The sequence below is a fragment of the Haliotis rufescens genome, unplaced genomic scaffold, assembly GCF_023055435.1.
Source record: "Haliotis rufescens isolate VD_foot unplaced genomic scaffold, xgHalRufe1.0.p SCAF_7, whole genome shotgun sequence".
Taxonomy (NCBI): domain Eukaryota; kingdom Metazoa; phylum Mollusca; class Gastropoda; order Lepetellida; family Haliotidae; genus Haliotis; species Haliotis rufescens.
In genome coordinates, this window is record NW_025964361.1 from 8,797,427 (window position 1) to 8,818,544 (window position 21,118).

Consider the following 21,118-nt stretch of genomic DNA (forward strand, 5'->3'; position numbering starts at 1 on the left):
AATGCAGGTTACGGAATGGGGCGAGTGGTGACGAATGATATAAAACATTTAGTTTTCGAATTGAAGGATCACTCTCGCGAGATGTAATGTTTATGACAATCCTGAAGGTATTTTATTGTCTTTCTGATAACACTTGTTCTGATATACCCCTGAAGAGATTCGATTAGAATAAGTCTTCAGCAACACATGCTTGTCGTAAGAGGAGACTAACGGGATCGGGTGGTCAGGCTCGCTGACTTGGTTGATGCATGTCATCGTATTCCAATTGCGTAGATCGACGCTCATGATGTCAATCACTGGATTGTCTGGTCCAGATTCGAATTCGATTCTAATACAGCTGAAGTATTCCTGACTGTGACGTTAAACAACAAATAACAACAAACAATATGTTCCGATAGTTCCGCTATTGCATATGCTATGGGCTACAGTGGGATTAGCTCAGAAGGTAGCCTGTCGTCCGCGGGTACACCACAGGCTGTTAGCCGTATATCCCCATGAAGGTACCAGTTGTAGATCTGTAGCCCTCTAATCCTGCAGGCCCATCCCAGGCTGTCAAGGTGCGCCGAAGGTGCTGCCATCCTTGACTGTCAAGGTCAACCGAAGGTGTCACCATCCTAGGCTGTCGAGGTGAACCGAAGGTGTCGCCATCCTAGACTATCGAGGTGAACCGAAGGTGTCACCATCCTAGACTATCGAGGTGAACTGAAGGTAGCCTGTCGTCCGCGGGTACACCTCCGGTTGTTAGCCTATATCCCCATGAAGGTACCAGTTGTAGATCTGTAGCCCTCTAATCCTGCAGGCCCGTGAAGATCCGGGGTAGAACAGGTCTTCAACCCATGCTTGCCGTAAAAGGTGACTATGCTTGTCGTAAAAGGCGACTAACGGGATCGTTTGGTCAGGCTCGCTGACTTGGTTGGTGCATGTCATCGAACCCAATTGCGTGGATCGATGCTGATGATATTAATCACTGGATTGTCTGGTCCCGACTCGATTATTTACAGACCACCGTCATATAGCTGGAATATTGCTGAGTGCAGCGTTAAACAACAAACCAACAACCCAACCAACCAACCAACTGAACGATGCGTGCTGAACGCCAACAGCTCCAACAGGCTTCTGGAACACTGCAATCTTTATTGACTCCCGTCTTTCTGTGTAAAGCTGGTTGAACGATAGGGCCGTTAGACAACCAGTGGTCTATCCCAGATTGCCAAGTGATCATCAATGTATTGCTTACGTCTAATCTAATCTGGAACAGCATACATCACCTTTCATGCTGTAGCCGAACCCATCAGGCAAATGATGACCTCTTTACCTACTGCTAATAAGCGTATACAGCAATCCTAACTGCGGCCTGCAGTTTTTGTTGGTGTATTTCACACATACTTGCTCACTAGGATTGGCTGATATAATAATAGGAAATGTAATAACGTCGTTTTACGGTACATTTACTGACCTGCCATCAATCGAGAATAACCATGTCTCCATCAGCCATATGTGCGTGAGAGTGGCCATAACAATGATTTGTTTCCAGCTTGATACACGACGCCCTCCTACTCTACACCCACCTCAGAAGCAACCAGAGAGCGGGGGAAGAGGTACTGCAGGCAAGCGTCCAGTAAGGGGTCGATGATAATGAAAAAGGACAAAAATAACACGATTGGGCCAACAGGGACTTGAATTCGTCTGGCTTGGCTTCCAAGCACTTAGCTCTGACCAGGCGACATAGGTAGTGTTCATGACCGTAATCCGGCAAATTGTGCTTATCAGAAGTTCATTACTCTAGTGCTTCCGACAGGATTTATGTGAACCTGTGGCAATTTGTATCGTCATTCCTTTGTTAGCAGGACGAGAGGTTTCCCAGCTGATCCGATAGCCTGGCTAATCAGGTGAGACGTTTGGCTCGGCCACATGTATTAGTCGCACAATATACCTCAATATAAGATTTAAACGCTTACCGAGCCTGTACTATATGGGCTGTCAAAACGAATCAAAGGAGGTGATATTCGTTACTCACTTACGGAACGAATTTGAGGAAACTATTGATGTGACAGATCTCAGTTGCCATGCTGCGTGAGATGAACCGAACGTGTGATGATCTTGCTGTTCTTTGGATACATAGTGTAGATATCCCACAGGTCTTGAGGGGAATAGGTGTTTTCTTCCTAAAGACTGTCCAGGTGGTGCTGCCATCCCAGGCTGTCAAGGTGCTGCCATCCTTGACTGTCAAGGTGAACCGAAGGTGTCGCCATCCTAGACCATCGAGGTGACCTGAAGGTGTCGCCATCCTAGACTATCGAGGTGAACTGAAGGTGTCGCCATCCTAGACTATCGAGGTGAACTGAAGGTGTCGCCATCCTAGGCTGTCGAGGTGAACTGAAGGTGTCTCTGAAGCATCAGGGTTTATAAGACAATGGTAACAGCTGACGTTAAAATGTTATTGCAATATAAACTTTTATTACACTAATAGATACTATTCATCAAATATTCAGACAATAAGTAGAGTGCAAGTTTGTGTTTATCCCATATTCAGAAACAGCAATATCTTTTTTCCATTTGTAGAAAAAAAAGAAGTCATTTCTTGACATCCGAATGAGTGATTCTGTTGGGCTTTAAACATTATTCCAGTTATATCCCAACGTGTCAACTCAATGTGGGAGGAAAGCGCGACGTGAGAAAGACGTTTACCACTTTATGAAACTCACAAGCACGGATATGATGCTGACAAACCTAGCAACATAATCAGGTAGAACCGAAGTTTGAAGCCACCATCATAGGTTTCTGCATGTCCAAGGGACACAAATCTGTACAGCGAATTGTGGCACCTTAGACAACTGGGCCTCCTGTGACCCTGACATCCCTGATGAAACTGCAAGGGTTAGGAAATATATTGTTTTTCCCTGTGGTTATCACTTCAAGCAAAAGTTTTCAAATCTATCTCTATGGCGCGGAGACCACCTCTGTGGTGCAGTGGATAGGGCATCTGCCTGAAGAGTGGAAGGTCGGTGGTTTGATCCCTGGCCGTGTCATTATCTCAAAAAGGAGTTAAAAGATGGTACTTCTTGTTACCCGCCTGTTGGCATTAAGAGGATAAAACTAGGACTGGTCGGCTTGGAGTATGTATGCTGTGTCTACGTGTGGAGTCCATGTTAAATTGTGGCATGGTATCGCACTATAAAGCCAGCATTAGTCCAGACTAGAACAAGCTGCCACATAAGCACACAAACATGGGTAAATGCAATAATCTTGAACACAATGAACACAGTTTTGTTTATGAAGCTCGGATGACACCTCTGTTAACAAAGAGATGCAGACTTCAGTCTGCTACCCTTTCTTAGATGATAATCTACACATTAGAAATTGAACTGTGAAGTTAGGAGTTATCCTCCTCTTGAACACTGAATGATAATTGATATGTCAATAGTTAATTATTATAGTAACAATAACTTCAATAAAACCAGAACATATTCTGTTAAAGTGTCCTATTTTAGTAGGGGATGTCAACATGTTTCTATCCATGTGGGGAAGAAAACTTGAATTTTCTTTGCAAAGAATGGACAGGTCCACAGGGCTATATAAATGCAACCAATGACAATAGATCCAGTGAGTTCACTTATTTCACTGCAGGTCAGCCTTATTTGGACTTTTGTTTCCTTGTTTAACTCGACACTTGGCAATAATCCAGCTACATGATGGCAACCTGTAAATAATCAAGTCAGGACCAGCCAATCCAGTGATTGATATTGTGAGCAAAGATCCACACCGTGGGGTAAGATGACATGCTGTCAACCAAACCACCAACCTGACCACCGTCCATTACACCCAGCACAGGTTGCGGGGTACCTGTCCTAACCCTGAACCCAACAGGGATGGAGTGAGTGAGTTTACGCCGCTTTTAGCAATATCATGGCGGGGGACACCAGAAATGGTTCTTCACACATTGTACCCATGTTGAACCCAGGTCTTCGGCATGACAAGCGAACGCTTTAACCACTGGGCTACCTGACCGCCCTTCAACAGAATCCACAAGCAGAAGCCTGAACAGCCGAGGATTGTTTGGCCACACTTGCCGACACCAACAAGGAAAGGATTCGCGTTGACGGACAAGATTACTAGCAAAGTACAAGATAACAAAGTAAACACAATTTGTGGATAAAAACTTCATTATACTATTAAGGTGAGTTTTTGGTACATTTAACCGTTGTCAAGCAAGTCTTCCTTAAAAACGGTTTATAGTACAAAATCAAAGTTGCCCATCAAACAATTCATCCTGCAGTGAGTGGCAAAGAAGGGACAAAACTCTGCTTGCACCATTGTTCAACCCTGAAAGAAATCATCCATGGATATGTCGTAAAATTGCAAACACATAAACCAGACTTCTGTGATGTATTTAGAAATAATTTATTCAACTTTAGACATATATTTTCCATCTGCACAATGTGATTGTGACAAATCATGTATGAACTTCAGTGATAATGTTCCTATACAGAGTATACTCGCACACTAACCACCTGTGGTTGTAGGATGCAGCTATTTTCATTCTTGAACTACCTCACAATAAGGCAATTCATTTTTATTAATTGGTTTATGGATCAACTGACCCTATATATCAAGAAAGTAGGAAATTATTATGATGTTGGTTTTCAGAATTGGCGGTGATTAAAAAAACAACCTATTTTAGCAATAAAATACATCACAAATTGTTTTCATGACTTGTGATGGCCAAGGACAACTGGAAGTACTAATACTTTTTCAACTTCACACTGTCATCTACCACATTAGGCCACCTGTGCCCAACATACCCCGTAACAAAATATGATAATAATGCAAAGTTAATGTTGGGGAAAGCAAGAGTGGTATCTGACAAACATCGAAAAAATGTTTAACTGAACAGAACATTTTGCATGAGAAAGAATGTTCAAGCCTCATCAGCTGGGTTTTGTAGCAAGCAGTCATCATATTCTGATTAGGTTCAAGAAACATTTCTATAACAATGAAGACTTGTCTCTACATTAATCACTCTGGATTGGAGTGAGTGATTGGGTTTAATGCCCCCTTTAACAGTATTCCAGTTATATTGCGGCGTTTCAGCTTAATACGGGAAAAGAGCCCGAAGTGATGCAGGTCTCAGACGTTTACCACCTCGGTGAAACCCACGAGCAAGGGTATGGTGCTGACAAACCTAGAAACACAATCGGGACAAACCAGGAATCGAAACCATAATCATAGGTTTCTGGCTTGCCCAAGGGATGCAATTCTGCACAGCAAATCGCGGCACCTTAGACGACTGGGCCACCAGATTATTTTGTGACATACATTTTTTGTTCTCTGCATATGAGTCAAACATCATCAGCATTAAGGACGTCTAAGTTTGAAATAAAATATTTCACCTGTAAAGAAATTGGGCTTCTCACATGTCATTGAAATCTGAAGCTTCAGATATAGATTCTAGATCTGGTCATAAACAGTAAAGAAATATAATACAGACGGATCCACGATCAAATAATAAACCCACAATGCCACAAACTATGTACATTTCAAAACATGATCGCAGCTAACGATGAAATTATTTTTGCATTTTGAGTAATGAGAACAGGGTGAAAATGCAAGTGTTGGCGTTGGGGAATTGAACCCAGGTCTTTGGCATGACAAGCAAACCACTACCATTATGGGGAACAGAGTCTAAGTGAATCTTGCAATGGAAAATGAGCGAGTTTTAATAGCATTTCAGTCATTTCGTAAAAGCCAAAGAGATGCAGGTGGTATATGTTTATCACATAATGATGGCAAACCAAATCTGACTTTCTGCAATGGTTAGCAGGATTAAGGGCTGTAACTCTGCATAGCCATTTCTTGTACTTTAGAGGGTGACCCAGTCTGAAGGAGAGAATGTTGTGAACTGATTACCTGATGAAAATAATTTGTACAGTACAAATCCAATTATACATAGTGATTTAAAGTAATGCCACAAAAAAAATAATTTATATACAATGAGAGCCCGATTTGAAAAAGCCATGCAGTGAGAGCTGGCATGATTAAAAACTATATATTAAGTTGAAGCTGATCTGTTTGAGAGAGCTGATGTGATACAAAACTAAATACTATGTGAGAACTGATCTACTAAACTATACACAATGTGAGGGTTCTCGCCGACCAGCAGGAGACCCAAGCTTCAGGAGTCTTGTTAACATCCTCAAACTGCACCATTGGAAATACAGTAGACAATACTGTCAGTCACTCACCATCCGTCCATCACAGTCACACACACTATACCATAAACACATCTTCCCGAGGCAAGGAAGTTAACAGATTATGAAAGTCCACTTCTAGGCTGCTCTATGCCTTTTTATTACAACATCAATCAGATTGTCTTGACTGTGCACCGCCAAATGCAAGTGATATGAGAGGTGGAATCTGATTGGTCAGTAAGAGGGACAAAACTCGTAATTGAGCTCAGAAATTCCAGCAAGACTTTTACAATCGGTAAACTACCTTGCATTTGGAAGATGTTACACATAATTAGTGATATAAAACATATCGTTTTTTATGTCCTTATTTGGCCATACATCATGGCATGATTGAACCCTTAAAGCACTTGGAACAAGAATCTACAGACACTTCCACAAGCAGGTCAAGTACAACTCGCTGTGTGCATCATGGTTAGTGTCACACACCTATACAATAGACAGAACATAAACTGTCAGTGTTCGGTGAAGCAGTTCACACACTGCTTTGCTCCTGTCTGTCTGGGTACAGGACCACCAGCCTCAGGTCAGTACACAATAACTCGCACCCCATCATATTGAGGATGTGTATTAACAATAACATACTGTTAAATACTAATGAACAAAACTGTATCAGCAGTTGTCTCCCTTCTGACACTGCCCCAAGAGACAATGTCCTGTGATGGCCCAGAGTCCCATGGCTGGTTTGTTGTTGCACTTCGCAACATTCTGTAAATAATCGAGTTGAGTCTGGAGCAATTGGGATTGAAGGCATGCACCAACCATGTCAGCGGGCCTGATCACCCAATCCCCTAAGTCTTACGACAAATATGGGTTGCTGAAGACCTATTCTACCCCAGATCTTCACGGGTCAGTCCCATGGTGGCAGATCAGACACAGTTGGATCATTTTACCAAATCAGTAACTTCATTTATGAAGACACAAATGTCTGCAAGACACATATTCAATTCAATTGTCTTCATAAGTTAACACACATGGTCTTCGTTGGAACAATTTCCTTTGAATCGTCAGAATATAACCTACTTCGTCTGCAGAGGAACAATTTCTGTTGTGTCTTCAGAAGATAACTTTCTTTCTTCTTCAGAGGAACAACTCAATTTGCTGTCCAAAGAAGACATCCAACTTTGTATTTGGTGAAGATAATCCACCTTGTCTCTTGAGAATATAACTTGTTCTGTGTCCTTAAAATGGATAGTGTCTTCAGAAGAAATCCAGATCAAACCCCTCATCTTGGTTGCCAGAAGGTATGTGTGGTGTTTCATCATCGTCCGACTCGGACACCTGCAGGTCGCGGTTGATGTCCGTGGGTATGCCCTGTTGCACCTGCACCTGGGCCTGGGCCAGGGAACTGCTCATGAAGAACTCAGTCGGGTCAAAGCTGTTCTCGTCATCATAACCCATATCCATTGGCTGGCCCTCCATTGTGCTGGTCCCAGGCTGAAAGAGAAGAGACAACATTGGAAAGACTACATCCAAGCTATTCAGAATGAGAGCCTACTCTGTCTCCTCAATCTGAGAGAAAGAAAACCGCATCAAGTTGAATTACAAGAATGGACATGGACAGACAGATTGGATAGAAGACACTAGACATGTTAAATATCACAGTCAGAGCTCGATATAAGCTGCGCATTACACATTAAATAAAGTGAAATACACAGACAAATAAAATCCTAGCGTATCAAATATGCTATTAAAATAAAATTAATGTGTATATTACAACCATTAGATATACATTTGGACAAGCCTGTGCAACAACCATACTGACAGATGACAATTAAAAAGCACATAGTGCCTAGTCAATGTACATGTTTTATCTTAAACAGGCACTGATTGGTGATGGAAAATAGCGCCTTTCTAACAATGCTAGGTTTTGAAAACAATGAGTGAGTGAGTTATGGTTTTTACGCCACTTTTAGCAATATTCCAGCAATATCACGACCACCAGAAATGGGCTTCACACATTGTACTCATGTCAGGAATCGAACCTGGGTCTTCGGCGTGACAACGCTATAACCACTCGGCTACCCGACTGCCCCGTTTTGAAAACAAAAACGCCTTCCCGAAGAGGGAGACGCAAGCAGACACAAAGAGTATACTACTATTCACATAGTTTAAAATGATTTACAGGGATTGTAACATAACAGGTTTTCAAGTTAAGATACCCAAATGTAAAGAAACAGGTGGGTAAAAAATATTTGAATACCCTCTAAAAATTATGGATACCCAATCAAAATCAAACCCCTGGATAAAATACCCAAAAGCTTATCTCCAGCTCCTACAGTACAGATACCAGAGAAGCAACTAGTGGAACTACTGGTCGTGTGCCCCTACAGACCTGATAGTAGCCCGGCTGCATGGCATCATAGTCCTGGGCCTCCTCACTCTGGGCGAAATACTGCGACACCTCCATGGAGTTCTCCCCCGGCTCATCATCACCATCACTCTCACTCAATTTGCCTGAAACACAACAGGGGCATTAGTCCTACACTCACCATCATAACCTTCCTGAATACATGAGGAAGTCCAGGATATGTAGCACATATACATATAATCATATAATGATTGCCATGCACCACAGTGAGTGGTCCTGGTGGAAATAAAGACTGATGACTGATTGACAATCTTAGTAAAATCTAAATATATTTTTACATCTGTATACTTATCCTGCATTACTACATCTAAGGGCCCATCCGTCGCAGACCTGCTTTCCCACAAAAGCTTCTGCATGAGTGACATGCAGTAAAGTGACCAACCAGCTGCAATGGGTCCTTAGAAAATTAGATTGAAAGTGAAAACAACTTTGTTTCTTCATCTAAGACCATCGCTAGGCGTTGTCTCTTTGTCAAAGGTAAGCAGTAGATGCATTAAGGAGTAATGCAGGATAAGTAAAACTTTAGATCTTCTACGTCATGATTCTGACATGCCTTCATGTCTCAGAGACATATTCATCATGGGTTCAGGGGACCTATTCTGCCCTTGACATGTATCATACTCTCAGACTAAGGCAGTCCTGAAGCCTCCTGAAGCAGACTAAGGTGTTGTTGTCTGGTCTCCGACAACAATGTTCCCGACTGTTTTGTAGTCTCCTGAAGCAGACTAAGGTGTTGTTGTCTGGTCTCCGACAACAATGTTCCCGACTGTTCTGTAGTCTCCTGATGCAGACTAAGGTGTTGTTGTCTGGTCTCCGACAACAATGTTCCCGACTGTTTTGTAGTCTCCTGAAGCAGACTAAGGTGTTGTTGTCTGGTCTCCGACAACAATGTTCCCGACTGTTCTGTAGTCTCCTGAAGCAGACTAAGGTGTTGTTGTCTGGTCTCCGACAACAATGTTCCCGACTGTTTTGTAGTCTCCTGATGCAGATTAAGGAATATCTGAAGCAGACTAAAGTGTTGTTGTCTGGTCTTAGACAACAATGTTCCCGGCAGTCTTGTAGTCTCCTGATGCAGATTAAGGAATATCTGAAGCAGACTAAGGTGTTGTTGTCTGGTCTTAGACAACAATGTTCCCGGCAGTCTTGTAGTCTCCTGATGCAGATTAAGGAATATCTGAAGCAGACTAAGGTGTTGTTGTCTGGTCTCCGACAACAATGTTCCCGGCAGTCTTGTAGTCTCCTGATGCAGATTAAGGAATATCTGAAGCAGACTAAGGTGTTGTTGTCTGGTCTCCGACAACAATGTTCCCGGTAGTCTTGTAGTCTCCTGATGCAGATTAAGGAATATCTGAAGCAGACTAAGGTGTTGTTGTCTGGTCTCCGACAACAATGTTCCCGGCAGTCTTGTAGTCTCCTGAAGCAGACTCAGACATTTCTGACAGTCCTTTTGTCTCTTAAAAAAGACTAACATGTGATGAAGTCCTCTACGTTTTTTCAAGGCCTTTCTTGATGTTACTCACCCAGAATGTCCTCGTCCTCATCAAAGTCGGTAGCTTGCAGCTCCCGGGCCAGGTACTCATCATTCTCTGCTGTAGAACTGTCCAGCTGACTCTGTTACACAAAGGATGGGTTTACTGGAAGGAAGCTGCAACCTTTGGTGTATCACAGCAAGCCTTAGACTCACAAGCCATACAGAGCTCAAGACAAACATGTGATAAGTTCTCAGTGAAAGGCTAAAAGACTTCAGAATTAGGAACAAAAGTACAAAGTAAAGCAAAGCACTGTGTCCAGACATACACACAGTGTGTGTTACGCAAAGCACCCTTGATTTTCCAGCATATTTATATCTCCATTCTATTTCATGAATACCCTAGATCCATTCACCACCAAAACTCCTTTTGGAAGTCAGGTAAAAGTCTCTCACTTACGAACTTTAAATAAACAACAAATCAACATGCCTTCTGAGTTCAGGAACAATCTAATTCAACATTTTGCCCAGGGAATTCACCATTTGTCTATAGAAAGAACAGAGTAATCTGCCTGCCTATTTTTAACAGGAAAAAATGGACAAAATTGTGGTGGCAAATGGGTCCATGATGTTAATTACAACTGAAACACAATACACAGGAAAACAGAGGATGTGTGCAAAGCTAACCATACCTTAGCATAAAGAAAATAGTTTAAAAAAAACAACATAATAGTGAAAAATAAGAAGCACATTTTGACAACTTACCCTGAACATATTTTGACTATTTATGGTTGATCACACCACAGACATAATACATTTCTTTTCACTATCCACACGGAATATTAGCGTTAGACAGATGTGCCATCTTTCGGCAATGAGAAACCAAAAAAAAAAAGCTAAGCTCAATCTCTGCAATGAAAGAATTGGAATGACCTATTTCCCTAATTAATAATATTTCCTCAATATCACAAACTGAGTCTAGAACTGGCCAACCAATGGTCCACAACATGGCCACTCATAGCAGCCATATTGGTTCTCTGATTCCCATTCAGTTGTCACTTGACACAAGCACAGGTACATGGAGCAACTACACTAACAGGTGACTGAGACCAAACCCACAGGAAAAACTCTACATTATTGTCTCTCCCTGTACAACAGTCTTGATGCTACTTGATGCTAACCCCAAAAAGAGACAATTAGGAATATCTGTAATGGGCATCTCAAATTAGTAATTTTGAAAAATAATAGTAATCATTATTAGCATGCCGGACTGTGTGGCCCTCATGAACACCTGGTGCCATCACTGATCCATTTATATAAGTTTCACTGCTATTTTGCCTTTTACACCCAATGGAATCTTTTATCTGTGGATAATTGAGACTGGTTATTCTCTGGCATTGATGTTTTATATATAATTTCTAAAAACATATTATCTTTTGCATTATATGTATTACTCCAACTCAAACAAGTGATTTTCAATTGATCATTACATGGTTATATTTCTGACAATGACCCTGGCGAGATCAATATCTACTTTAAGTTACAAGCAATGGTTTTTTGACAAATTTATAAATCTATATCACTTGACCGTATCAACAGATTTTGGTTCAAATTATCGTACAATTCAGCCAAAATCCTAATGGATGGTATCTCTGTTTCACTGTACACAATCCCTGTTCTCTGGCCACCAGATGTGTTGCTTGCTCCTTCCTTCAGTAGCATCTAGAACTTACCAAATGACTAGTGCTGGGGTGACCATATCTCATATCAACAGCATTATCATCGTCACCCTCAATGTCAACATAGTCCAAGTCAGAGTCGTCATGCGCGGCCCCCTACAACATAACAACAACACCAACTGCCCAGCGTGACACTCCCGCAACACACAAACTGACACATCACGGACCACCGGGACAGCTGGGGTAGTGAATGAGCTGGTGGATGTCTTCATCCTTACATGACTGTCATCAGGTCGTTCTCTATACGTCTCCACTAACTTAAAGACAAATCAGAATTCACATGCATGTCTTGTTTATTATTAAATAAAGTACGATTTCGTGAGTGAGTGAGTATGGTTTTTCGACGCTTTTAGCAATATTCCAGAAATATCACAGCTGGGGACACCAAAAATGGGCTTCACACATTGTACCCATGAGAATCGAACACGGGTCTACGGCGTGAAGAGTGAACGCTTTAACCACAAGGCTACCCGACCGCCCCGTATGATTTAGTTTCCAAGCTTGAAACCTCAATCAAGGTAGCCCTGATCCCTTCTCAATACAGGACAATCTTGTTCACCTTTTGAAACTCTTTCCATGCAAGGCCATCAAATGAAAACCCAGAAAAGTCAAATTCAGTGTTTACAATATTAGAATGAGAAGAGGTTTTGCAAGCATGTATGCGCACCAAATTGTTTCCCGATGTACACCACATGATTGGCAAATGTATAACTTACTGAATGTCATGTCACACTGCAAGAGTATATCTTTTTCATCTGATATTGGCCAAATTTGATCCCTGATAAATGATGTATGATGTCCAGCATGGTTCAAAATTCAGCTCATTCAGCTCATTATACAGCTCAAATTTGATTCCTGATTCCCGATGGCAATGTCCCTAGGCCCATTCCATTATGCGATCATGATGCTATGACAATCACAACTCCGATATGTTAACACTGCCTTACCACAGTTTGTGTGTTTGTTTGTTTGTTCTTTAAAGCCGCACTCAGCAATATTCCAGCTATATGACGGCAGTCTGTAAATAATCGAGTCTGGACCAGACAATCCAGTGATTGACATCATGAGCATCGATTCACGCAATAGGGAAACGATGACAAGCATGAACCAAGTCAGCAATGCTGACCACCCGATCCCGTTAGTCGCCTCTTATGACAAACATAGTCACCTTTTAGCCTTACCAGAGTCTCAGCTCTAAGATCGCTTTGTTGAACAGGGCCCTGTAGTGTTTAGGTCCAAATGAAAAACCAAATCTATTCTCAAGATAAAAAAGGATATTTGCGCATTGAACTTGTTACATACGATGGTCCGCCCGTGATGTTTGATCAAATAAAAGACAGCTGATAGCCAAATTAAAACACGGACTAACATCAACTTTCTCACAGTCTCTAAGCCAGTACGACAAAGACATCTTCCCGAGGCAAGGGAGTTAACTAAATAAAAAGTCCAGTTTCCACCCTTGCCAACTAGGCTGGTATTATGGAGTTACATTTTGGCTGGAGTAACGAGCCGATCAAAATCGTGCACCGAAATCGAAATCCGGTTAGTAAACTGTCGTGCATGATTTGCAAGCATGTGCACCGCCCAACTATTTGTCAACATATATTTTCCAAGTCTTTTCATGTTTTTAATCAAGGTGCTCACATGACTTGACGCATTCACGATGTAAGACCTGTTTTATCACAGTATAGATCTTGATTATCGATCAAATCGTCTTGACTGGGCGCCGCCATTTTCTTTGAAACAAATGCAAGTGATACGAGGAATCTGATTGATCTATAGGAGAGGCACAGAAGGGACATAACTCATAATAACCACTGGTCGCGCTACGATCCAGCCCAGGAATTCCAGCCTTGTTCGGCAAGGGTGGAAACTGGACTTTTAAAGTCAGTTAACTCCCTTGCCTCGGGAAGATGGACAAAGAAAAAACCAACTTGGACACAATAAGCATTCAGTGGATGTTAGTAATTAAGAAGAGACATGAACACAGTGCTCATGTTGAATGAAGTGATGGTTGGCAGGTGAGTGTGTTGTTTGGAGTGTCAGCCATGGGACAGAACAATTGGCCATGCAATAGCGACACAAAGCCATGCTGAGAAGCAGATGATGTCCCCTCACCATGTCATACAAACAATACTCGTGTACAAGAGCATGGACATATGTAAATAACAAAGGAGAAACAAAGTGATGCGGTTCCAATTACACAACTGACTTAACCTCAGTGCTAACTGCAATGTTTTTTCAGTGGACCTGTGTTTGTTTTTTGTTTGTTTGTTTGTTTGTTGTTTAACGCCGCACTCAGCAATATTCCAGCTATATGACGGCGGTCTGTAAAATAATCGAGTCTGGACCAGACAATCCAGTGATTGACATCATGAGCATCGATCCACGCAATTGGGATCAATGACATGTATCAACCAAGTCGGCGAGCCTGACCACTCGATCCCTTTAGTCGCCTTTTACGACAAGTATGGGTTGCTGAAGACCTATTCTACCCAGGATCTTCACGGGTCCAGTGGACCTGTGACAAAACAAAGAGCATATATGAACATATACTACTCAAATGAAGTTAAGGAATACCAGATTATCTATAGTCATATGAACAAATTGGTTGTTCCTAAACTTCTTTTGAGTAGTATATAACCCAACACTTCTAACTTTACAGTAGTGCACCGTCACAAAGCCCTGCAAATCAATCAATTTGAAATTAAGTGTAATCGGGACCACATTATTTTTATGTCTCAAACAAATATAAATTATAAAATACCGTATTCGACATAATAAGCACCCAGGGTGCTCTCAAAATTAGAAATAGGATGCTCTTATTGAAAGATCGTAAATTTCATGGTTTATGCTGACAGCCTGAAATGTTTATACGACAGGTATATTTTTCCAGAATTTAATTGCCCATAATTAAGGGTGCATATAACACACGAGTGCATATTATACACGAATAAATAAGTCTTGTGTACATTGATCAATCAGAAGGGGTGCTAATTGGGATTGTTCACTAGCCAATATATTAGCAAATATCGCCATGGGTGCTTATTAGCGCGGGGTGCTTATTACGTTGAATACGGTAAGTATAAAAACAAATCCATTTTAGAAGGTTTAACTCTCCATATTGTCAACTATACCACTATGTTGTTGATAGGGGTATGATCTATCTCAGTAGTGCTAGCAAACTGAACAGGTTGCTGTGGATAATGAACTGATTATATATTTCATGAAATGAATTCAGCTTAAAAAAAACCAATGAATATGTCAACATTTGACACAGCAAGCATCAGTATTGCTACTTGTAATTCCTCAAAGTATTGAGCAAGCGTTTTTAAACTGAAATGTCTGTTTCCCAGGAACTGATCATGATAAACCACTGACAACTCATCCCACTCTAATCCTCCAGTGACCTATGATCCCTCGCCTATGATCCCTTACAAAACCTATGCAAGGTGTCAGGACCAGGAATGTATCATCGCCATAAGGTCACAAAGACCTAGATAAGGTGACATTGGACCAGCAATCTGCCCTCCAGCAACCTATGATCACATCATCAGGTCACAACGACCTACACAATGTCACCAGTTCTTAAGCCAAACACTATACCCTCCAGCAACCTACGATAGCATCATTAGGTCACATGAGGTGACAAATGACCCATCCTCTCGCCTCCAGCAACCTTCCATTAGGTCACACAAGGTTTCAATTACCTACACAAGGTCATGAAAGACAAACCCTCTACCCTCCAGCAACTTGCCCATACAGCTATTGTGTCACAATGACCTGAACAAGGTGACCAAGGACAAGCCCTCTACCCTCCAGCAACCTGCCCACACAGCTATTGTGTCACAATGACCTGAACAAGGTGACCAAAGACAAGCCCTCTACCCTCCAGCAACCTGCCCACACAGCTATTGTGTCACAATGACCTGAACAAGGTGACCAAGGTCAAGCCCTCTACCCTCCAGCAACCTGCCCACACAGCTATTGTGTCACAATGACCTGAACAAGGTGACCAAGGTCAAGCCCTCTACCCTCCAGCAACCTGCCCACACAGCTATTGTGTCACAATGACCTGAACAAGGTGACCAAGGACAAGCCCTCTACCCTCCAGCAACCTGCCCACACAGCTATTGAGTCACAGTGACCTGTACAAGGTGACAGGGGACCCACCTTCTTCCTCTTGCCAGGGGTCCCATCCAGTGACCTGCCTACTTTAGTGATGGGTAAGCCCTCGTCATCTACCCCCAGGAACATGTCATCAAAGCTCTCGTCCCCACCTGCAAAAACAACAAAATCTTCACTCAGAATATTCACATATTCTACACAGCTAAATAACAGAAGAAGTATGATTCATTTACAAAACCAAAAGTCATAACCAACATAATCAAAGAAACTGGGTAATCATCGGTGAATATTGAGTGAGTGAGTGAGTTATGGTTTATAGTCACATCGGCAATATTTCAGCCATATCGTGACTAAATCAAGTTATATATTAATGAAACACAAAACTGAACTATAAAACCGGTCTACAAAGGACAGTAAAATAACTAGATTATCACAGACGTATATTTAAAAGTAGCATGTCATTATAAACATTTGAACTATTCATAACAATACAAAATATAAATGGGCTATAGATCACCAACAACCAAAGGTAGGTCACCATACTAGGGACCATGGGGACTTACGGTACTTCTGCTACCTACATGGTACTCCGGCAGGATTTATACCATCCCTCTGGCTACTGGTGATTGTTTGAAAATTAAGCCAACAATTAAAATTACAAGTATACTACGATTAAAAGTATGGTAGTAATAAACGTACTTTGAATGATGTGGTCTTACATACTCTCATAGGGGGTGAATATTGAACAAAGTCTCTACTATTAAAGGGATGAAGTTTTATGCCAAAGCAGACCACAACTGTAACCAAATATACATGTCATGACAGATTAACTACGGTAATATGAGTGAATGAGTGAGTTGGGTCTAACGCCGCTTTTAACAGTATTCCAGTTATATCGCGGCGTGTCAGCTTTATGTGGGAGGAAAGCATGAAGTGATGCATGTCTCAGACGTTTACCACTTCGGTGAAACCCCAGAGCACGGATATGGTGCTGACAAACCTAGAAACATAATCGGGGTGAACCGGGATTCAAACCCACAATCGTAGTATTCTGGTGTGCCCAAGGGACGCAACTCTGCACAGCGAATTGCAGCGCCTTAGATGACTGGGTCACCTGTGCCCCCTACAGTAATATGAAAGAATTGGGAGGTCCTTAACTTTTATTCAGACATATATGAAGCCAACAATCCACTGGAAGATAGTTTCAAACAGTAATCAATGTCTTTTTCAGAGTACGTGTACAACAGCTTCCTATGTGGTCACACATCCCAGACACTTTCTGACATTGTGGACACACAGTCCCCAACAGGGTTGCCTCTAACTCTCTGTTTTGGACAAAAATCATGTCGTACAATTTCTACCCAAGACGCCCTAAAGATACCACTACAATAAATGAATGTTGTTTTACCCTCCAATCCACAATAAATTCCAGCTGTATTATGGCAGGTTTTACCTAATGATGCCTGTGCCCTGATATGATGAGCAACAATTCATGGTGTTGGTTTGTCTGTTAGTTGTTTAACGCCGCACTCAGCAATATTCCAGCTATATGACAGCGTTCATTAGCAATTGGGACCAATGACATGCATCAACCAAGTCAGCGAGCCTGAGCACCCGATCCCGTTAGTCGCCTCTTACGACAAATATGGGTTGCTGAAGACCTATTCTACCCCAGATCTTCACGGGTCAGAGTCCCATGGTGGCAGATCCGACACAGTTGGAGCATTTTACCAAATCAGTTGGTCATGCTCTTGTGCGGGTGAGTGAGTGAGTGAGTGAGTGAGTGAGTGAGAAAGTGAGAGAGAGAGTGCGTGCGAGCGTGAGTGAGTGAGTGAGTGAGTGAGTGAGTGAGTGAGTGAGTGAGTGAGTGAGTGAGTGAGTGAGTGAGTGAGTGAGTGAGTGAGTGAGTGAGTGAGTGAGTGGGTGGGTGGGTAATCAAACCCAGGTCTTCGGTGTGATGAGTGAACGCTTTAACCACTAGGCTACCCAACCACCCCATATGTGCCCTGGAAGCCCCACCAGCTGCTACCACTACCACCATAGCACAGGAACACAGACTGTCATTCATATCTTTGCTGACCTATTCAATGACCTAATATAATGTTGGTGAATTATTAATCACTCAAAATCTGAAAGTATTTCAGTCCTTTAGGGCAATCCATCAATGACACATAGAATCGACACTTTTGTATTACTGCATGAAAATGTAATTTGAAATTTACCCAGCATACTGTTTTCATCTGTCTTGAGAGATGTGCCTGTGATCACACTGTCAGTCTCGGCTGCATCCAGGGCAGCTTCCTTTGATGCAGCAATATCACTTTCCAGCTGTTGTAGGTGTTCCTCCTTTTAACAGATATAGATAACAAATCAACCTTTGCCATAAGCAATAGATATGGTCATCCAAATTTCATTAAATCAATCCATCAGCAGCATAGTGAGATGTTACCTTCATGACCAAGATTCGCCTCTATTTCTTCTCATCCCAGCCTTATTCAATCTCCAATACTAATTACCTTATTTTCACCATCCCCATCCCTTCACGATCTACATCCCCCACAACCCCTGCATTCTTCCCATCCCATCCCATCCCATCCGCATCACTCTTCCACTCCCCATCTCTCTTCCCATCCCATCCCATCCTCATCACTCTTCCACTCCCCATCTCTCTTCCCATATCATCCCGTCCCAATCACTTCCCATCCCATCCCCATCACTTTTCCAATCCACAACCCCATCACTTTTTTCCCGATCCCATGCCCCATCAATCTTCCCATCCCATCCCATCCCCATCACTCTTCCACTCCACAACCCCATCACTCTTCCCATCCCGTGCCCCATCAAACTTCCCATCCTGTGCCCCATTAATCTTCCCGTCCCATCCCCATCACTCTTCCACTCCACAACCCTATCACTCTTCCCAACCCGTGCCCCATCAATCTTACCATCCCATGCCCCATCAATCTTCCCATCCCTTGCCCCATCAATCTTTCCATCCCGTGCCCCATCAATCTTCCCATCCCGTGCCCCATCAATCTTCCCATCCCCTGCCCCATCAATCTTCCCATCCCCTGCCCCATCAATCTTCCCATCCCCTGCCCCATCAATCTTCCCATCCCATGCCCCATTAATCTTCCCATCCCATCCCATCCCCATCACTCTTCCACTCAACAACCCCATCACTCTTCCCTTCCCGTGCCCCATCAATCTTCCCATCCCGTGCCCCATTAATCTTCCCATCCCATCCCCATCACTCTTCCACTCCACAACCCCATCACTCTTCCCATCCTGTCCACATCACTCTTCCGATCCCATCCCATCCCATCCCATCCCATCCCTATCACTCTTCCACTCCACAACCCCATCCCCCTTCCCATCCACAACCCAATCACTCTTCCCATCCCATCCCATCCCCATCAATCTTCCACTCCACAACCCCATTACTCTTTCCATCCCGTCCCCATCACTCTTCCCCATCACTCTTTCCATCCCGTCCCCATCCCATCCCAATCACTCTTCCCATCCACAACCCCATCACTCTTCCGATCCCATCCCCATCACTCTTCCGATCCCATCCCCATCACTTTTTCCATCCCATCCCCATCACTCTTCCACTCCACAACCCCATCACTCTTCCACTCCACAACCCCATCACTCTTCCACTCCACAACCCCATCACTCTTCCCATCCCATCCCCATCACTTTTTCCATCCCTTATCCATTACTTTTCCATCTCTTTTACTTTCAACATCACTGTCGCCATCATGATGCCTTTACTTTCCATTGTACCATCTCAGTCCAATCTCAGCCCCCACATCCTATCCTCCTCCTCACATCCCTACCCAAACCTTCAGGGTATGAGGACACAAGAACCCACCTCATCCAGAGCCTCTTTACAGATGGTTATCAGTTTCCGGGCTGTGGCAGTGAACGGGCTGTCGGCGCCGTTGTACGCCATGCTGTTGGTGTAGATCAACTCCACATCCTCCATGAAAGCTTCTCGGGCGTGGTACTTATGGGTCTGGGCATTCTGCCATAAAGTAACATTCACATTACATTCACATTACATTCACATTTAATTATCTTGAATTTTCACTTTCTCAAAATGAGCCATGTTTTAGTCAGGAGAGCTAAAAGTGAACCAAGTGAAAAAAGTCGGTGTCGGACGGAACATATGCTTTATTCAACATCTTTATGCTAGTATTTTTGTTCAAACATACCGTATTCGACGTAATAAGCGCCCCGCTCTCATAAGCGCCCATATTTGCTAATATATTGAATAGCTAGTCAACAATCCTAATTAGCACCCGTTCCGATTGATCAATGTACACAAGACGTATTTATTCGTGTATAATACGCACTCGTGTGTTATATGCACCCTTAATTATGGGCAATTAAATTATTGAAAACATATCTGTCGTGTATAATACGCACAGACTTTTATTTTGTATCATTTCAGGCTGTCAGCATAAACCACGAAATTTACGATCTTTCAACTCTGTTTTTTGTTCTCACAAAAATTATATTCTAATAAGGGCCCCCTATTTCTAATTTTGAGAGCGCCCTGGGCGCTTATTACGTCGAATACGGTATTTCAAAAGTGTTTGAAAAGAAAATGAACTTCAAACAAAAACAACATTTTATTTCCTTTTTTGACTCTGGCCTTTTTGCATAATGGCCAAGAAATCTGTAAAGCTGGTAGGTACATTGCTCAGGTCTAACAATCAACAATCTCATTAAAATTAGATCTTAGTTCTCGCTACCGCTAAACAAAGATCTGAGGACATCCCATTACGGGTCACGTCAGACCGACTTTGCGCGAACTTTAACTGACCAATGGAATGACCAATCAGAAGGCAGCTTTCTCGTGCTTTACGGCACTAAATTCAAATTGACGACTACGCCTTGCAACATATTTTGACAAATTCTCGATTACAAATTTGAAACCTAAATAAAAGAACATTCTGGAATGGCTAAAAGATGGTCTAGATTGTATGGATTCAGTTGTTTAACTATCGTTCGGAATAAAATGTTAAAGTTTTCGAGGTTGTATGATTAGAAATCACATTCCTGCTGTCACTTTCATGATCTGGTAAGCGATGCTCGGATTGGTCGGATGAAAGGTCGTTCTGACGTGACCCCTAATGGGATGTCTTCAGATCTTTGT

The 21,118-nt window shown here is 42.5% G+C and overlaps 1 protein-coding gene across 4 annotated transcripts in view; it reads right to left on the reverse strand.

Moving 5' to 3' along the window:
- Positions 1–6,327: 6,327 nt before the first annotated feature.
- LOC124144454 (transcription initiation factor TFIID subunit 1-like) overlaps positions 6,328–21,118 on the reverse strand; it is a 78,591-nt gene continuing 63,800 nt past the window's right edge. For 3 of the 4 annotated variants that reach the window (XM_046513859.2, XM_046513857.2, XM_046513858.2), the window contains exons 38-44: positions 19,829–19,981; positions 18,174–18,297; positions 15,997–16,103; positions 11,818–11,919; positions 10,137–10,227; positions 8,581–8,702; positions 6,328–7,682 (exon numbers count right to left, since the gene is read on the reverse strand). In XM_046513859.2, coding sequence (XP_046369815.2) covers positions 7,446–7,682; positions 8,581–8,702; positions 10,137–10,227; positions 11,818–11,919; positions 15,997–16,103; positions 18,174–18,297; positions 19,829–19,981 — 936 coding nt within the window. In that variant the 3' untranslated portion in view covers positions 6,328–7,445. The remainder of the gene's footprint in view (positions 7,683–8,580; positions 8,703–10,136; positions 10,228–11,817; positions 11,920–15,996; positions 16,104–18,173; positions 18,298–19,828; positions 19,982–21,118) is intronic. The other variant, XM_046513860.2, reaches the window with a different exon arrangement.